At 47.9% G+C, this 4,905-nt stretch overlaps 1 protein-coding gene across 1 annotated transcript in view; it reads right to left on the bottom strand.

Annotated features, from left to right (window-relative positions):
- The window catches only part of CHST12 (carbohydrate (chondroitin 4) sulfotransferase 12), a 1,771-nt gene extending 1,147 nt beyond the window's left edge, over positions 1-624 (bottom strand). Inside the window, exon 1 of the mRNA XM_009320071.1 lies at positions 2-624. Coding sequence (XP_009318346.1) covers positions 2-565 — 564 coding nt within the window. The 5' untranslated portion in view covers positions 566-624. The remainder of the gene's footprint in view (position 1) is intronic.
- Positions 625-4,905: the final 4,281 nt, after the last annotated feature.

The following is a 4,905-nucleotide window of genomic DNA, read 5'->3' as shown; positions in this document are numbered from 1 at the left end:
CAATCATCACCCGTTTCCAGTTGGTGCAGGCCACCTTGGGGACATAACAGTAGATGATGCCGTGGCGGTCATCCACAATCAAGTGGTTGAGCTCATAGTTTGGGATGTCATCAAAGGAGCGCTCCTTGGTGGGGAAGGTGAAGCTGGAATTGGCACAAAACTCCCGTAACGTTCTCTGCCTCTCTATCTGCAGTTTCTCTTGGTCCAAGCTGTTTCTGTCATTGTGTGCAGACCAGTCGTAGCCCCGCACGTTCTCCTCCAAATTGCTCACCACAGGCTTGCTGGAGCCCTGGACCAGTAGCTGCTCTGTCTTTCGGGGGATAGAGCTATTCTGTTTCAGGCTCGAACTAAGCAGCTTTGCCAAAAATTCATCCACATCTGGCAAGGCTTCCCAGTCTTCACCTGCCGTGATACCAGGGATGGCTCCTGGGGAATGAGGCCTGGAGAAGGACGTATGCAGGTAGAAGTGAGCCGTTCCCACGTTGTCCCAGTACACAATGATCAGGAGGATCATGAAGATGGAGACCAGCACCACAGAGAGACGGAGGAGCCGTGCTTTGGTCATCCTGACACCTACTGTGATAGCTGGCTTTCACCTGGATTCACCTCTGACTTGCAGAGTGAGGCTTGGGATCCAGCATGGTGCTGCAGACCAGGAGCCTGGAAAGGTACCAGAAAAAAAGTTAGTTGAACCCTTAATCACACTGGTTTGGAGAGAATGACCTTGCACAATCAAGACTCATTGCGGGGCTGACTATCCGTTTCCACATGGGGACAGCTGTGTGGCACCCATAGAGACCCCGTGGAGAAGCGATGACTGGACAAAAGGAGGCATAACGACTTGCAATTTTACCAGTTTCCATAGCAATCACGGGTTTTTTATCAATCTCAAGCTTCTAGAGTCACGTGATTTCAAGAGAGGCTCTGTTTTCATTTTAAAAATAAATAAAATATAAAGATTTCAGGTCTAGAGTTTGCAGAAGGAAGTTTGAGAGTATTAAAAAATACAACTATATTCAGAAAGTATGCAGAGCCAACCACCTTTCAGACCTCCTTGCTTTTTAAACATATCTAACACACAACAGGAAGAGAGAGGGCTCAATCCATGATTTTAGTTTGTGGTATTCACACTGTCATCTCATCTTCCCATGAAGATGCTCTGTACCACTGTGCTGAAAACAAAGACCTTATCAGAGTTATAAATACATAGCTGAAGATGCCCTTGCCTCAGTGGCTAAAGCAAGCCCCTCTTGAGAGAACCTCACTGACCTGAATGCACCATCTTATCTAATCTGTGTGAAGACACCCAGTAGATGTCACCTCCACCTCCTTTCTTGGTAGCTACTTCATTTTGTCAAGAACAGAGATTACACAAACCGTTTTCCTACAAAAACCCCCAAAGGGACATAACCCCGGTAAGAGCCACGCATCAACAAAAATCTAAAGGAATGATTACTTTTAACTGAATGATTTCAGAGATTAAAGATGCTCTAGTAAATCTTTGTCCGTGTCCAGACTGTGTTAAGTCAGGACCTCTTCTCCTGGTTTAATGTAATTTTTATTTCTGTCACACTCATCCCTAACAACTCTTGATCACCAAAGACAGGCGAGAAATCACTGTTAAAAGGGCAGCTCATAAGACCTTTTCTGGAGGGTGCAGCAGGTTTGGTTTTTTTTTACTTCAACCAGTCCCGTCTTTTCACTGCTACCTGCTTCCCTGCTGACTCCCAGCCCCTTTCCACCGGCAAGCTCCTCAAGGGAGATCCGTCTCCCCAAGCTGCTGCATGTTTTCTGGTCCAAGGCTCTGCGCAGAGGCAGGCTGGCAAACCAGCCTTGCTCTCTCCCCAGTGATCAAGGAGCCAGTGCCTACAGCCAGGGAAGAACAACGTAGTAAAGTGAGGAGCAGCTATCTGACATTTTGAGAGACAAACCAAGGTTTGATGTTTTACAGTCTCTCTCTGCAAGGTTTAACGTCAAAAGACAAGCAAAAAGTAGTCACTCCAAACTCCTCCTCCCCTCCAAGCACAGTCCAGCCCCTAATTATAAGCACAGAACAGCACCTACAGATACAAAACAAGAGCCGCCCTTTCTGCAGACATCCTCATTCTTTCTAGCAACTTCAGAACAAACCCTACAAACACCAGCTCTGAAAACAAAACCGCTTCAGGGCAAGCTGCCCTGAAAAGCTTTTCAAAATGACAACTGGGTCTCTCTTCCTCCCCAGCCAGTTCATACGCCACTTTTAAACAGCACCAATCCTACCCTGTACAGGGATATGAAGAACCTGAGAGTCTGGATATGCAAAAGTGCTGAGCCCTGTCATTCCCAGGGGAAATTTGCTCAGCGCCTTTGAAGCTCACAGCAGCCTTGCATTGAATGACTTGTCTAAAGAGCCATCTTCGTAGCTGTGCTTATGCCTCAGGGATGCCAGATTTTAACAATCAAAGTCCTGGTTTCAAACACTAGACCAAAAGCATTAGACCGGTATTTAGTAAGAAACAGGAACAATACCAGTTACGTTTACATATCAAAACATTAACTCATCTTGTCCCAAAATACATAAAATGCAGAACCGAAGGTTTAGGGGTTTTCCACTCTGGTGTATTTATTTACACTTCAGAGGTAGGGAGAGCCAGAAATTCAGTGTAGCTGTAAGCCTAACACATGGCTTTGCACTGCAACACCAAATGCTGTGTTTCCTGGAGCCAGGCTCTTATTCTACACGTGAAGAGGAGCTGGAGGAACTGCAGACATAACACTTTGTACTCTGCGGAGCAAGAAGCAGATATTACTCAGCAGTAATTCTTTATGTTTAGCTAGTCACGATTGAGGATGGAGCAGATCTAAGAAGAAACACCCAGAGAGATGAGCACGGAGTTAAAGAAGGGGCAAATTACATACATGTGTCAGCACTTCAGGCCAAGCATCTCAGTCCAACAGCAGAAGATACTGGAGTGATGCTGCCAAGCCTACCGCTTGGCACACTTCTGGGTTTGCATTTTGCCTGAATCTGTCCTTGCTTTCGAGACAGTTAGCTGTTTGGGGTAGGGACTGCCTCCTATTCAGGATGAACAGGGTGCCCACTGCGCACATAATTCCTAGCACACTGGGTTTCCAGCGCTGCTTGAGACCTTTAGGCTGGCTGGAATGCAGCAAGCCTGGAAAGCTGCACAGAGCATCCCTTTCTGCCATCCCTATTCCCAGCAGCTTCCACAGCTTCGGGCAGCGCAGCAGCCTGCTAGCGTTTCTGCAAAGCTGTCCCACCCCGGCACGGACAGATCACCCTCTCGGCAGCAGCGACAGAAGCAAACGAGACGTTTGTAGCACATGCATTCCTTGGGCAGACGGAAGGAGGGCTCTTTGTCAAAGCCACCACCATAATGTAGTTTTACCGAGCGCACCCCAAGGGCTCGAGCCTGCTTTCCAGGACACAGCACGCAGGCCTGCCAGAGCATTTGGCTTTTCCAAGACACACAGCAGCAAGCAGCACAGAATCGAAATGACTCCACTTCTGTTAACTCTATCAGTGCCAGAGAGGAACCCTGGAAAAGAGCAATAACGCAGCTTAATTCCCCCTCACGAGAAAAACGCTGCAGAAAACAGAATTACTCTATTGACATCCTCTTCCTGAGCACTTCATAAAAGACACCAAACTGAAAGCACAAATTAGAGGTCTCTGTGCACATCAGAGGGAATGTGCCTCCATCCTCCCCTTGCCAGAATCAAAAGGAAAAGCCTCCAGGAGGAGCCAAGAATTTACATTCAAGTTTAACCCAAAGTCACCAGCCAACAAGAACGTGCACCAGGATCTACACAAAGCTGCTTCTGTGACATGACGCTGGCAAACCGGGAAACAGACCAAGCGCTATAATCACCCTGCAGAGTCCCCTGAGCAGCCATTCCGTGATCATCTCCATCCTGAACCTGGCCTGGATGCGAACCAAGGACTCTTCTCCCCATCCCAGGCCCGAGAAAGACACTGATGTCTGAGGTCTCTGGTCCCATCCTCTCCTATCCCAAGCTGCCATGTCAAATAACCACCTCTCAAACTCTCATTTAAAACCAGAAAGGGGGGATGTGTCCCCAGCACTCTTATTGCAAAAGCTATTGCAGATGCAACTCCTCAGGGATTTCGAAACCTTATTTGCACTTCACAGCCCAATTGTAACTGTTTGTTCTCAGGGCAAACAGCAGCTTAAGTAATTCCTGTCTCTTTCTTCCTCTCCTCTTGGCTTTGTGCAACGACTACGCTCTCTCACAGCGTCTCTTTGCAAAAGAGAGTAACTCCAGCTCACTTACAGGAGCAGTAAGGCCTGCAGAACATAAAGGAGCTTACACACAGGTATGTACCGGAGACAGCAGACAATAACCCCTCTGTATGAACAGGGATGGTTTCGAAGGGATTGTGCCTCCAAAGGCTTGAGTACAGATTCCACCTCTTCTTGCTTTGTGTTTCCCCAGGCTTGTCCCTATCCGTTGCTCCTAACTCCCCGCAGGGAAGCGCACGGCATAGGTCAGGCATTAAGCGCCAGCTCACCTCCTCCAGCGCCCACTCATTCTAACGTGAGAAGATATGGGATTTCAGGTAGCTTACTTGGGCTTTGCCTGCTTCTGAAGACGGAAAGAGGTGGAATGAGAACTTTTAAAAAAATACAAAAAACCCAAATTCACGTGGATGCTTTCCCTTGGGGCACCTGCATTCACCAGCAATTGCTCGACCCATGCAGCCTTCTTTACCCACGTATCATGGTACGCACCTGCCACCAGTTACACTTAGGGAATAAGCAGGCTCTAGAGAAGTGGGACCAGTTTAACCTTCTGCAGGTGCAGGAGAACGAGCTCCCATCAGTCAAAGCAGATGGATGCTGTACTGATAACCAGAAATGAATTTCCTGCGCTTGGCCA

The sequence above is a fragment of the Pygoscelis adeliae genome, unplaced genomic scaffold (assembly GCF_000699105.1).
Source record: "Pygoscelis adeliae isolate BGI_AS28 unplaced genomic scaffold, ASM69910v1 Scaffold242, whole genome shotgun sequence".
Taxonomy (NCBI): domain Eukaryota; kingdom Metazoa; phylum Chordata; class Aves; order Sphenisciformes; family Spheniscidae; genus Pygoscelis; species Pygoscelis adeliae.
Note: the sequence above shows the minus strand (reverse complement) of the source record. Positions and strands in the feature narration are given on the sequence as shown.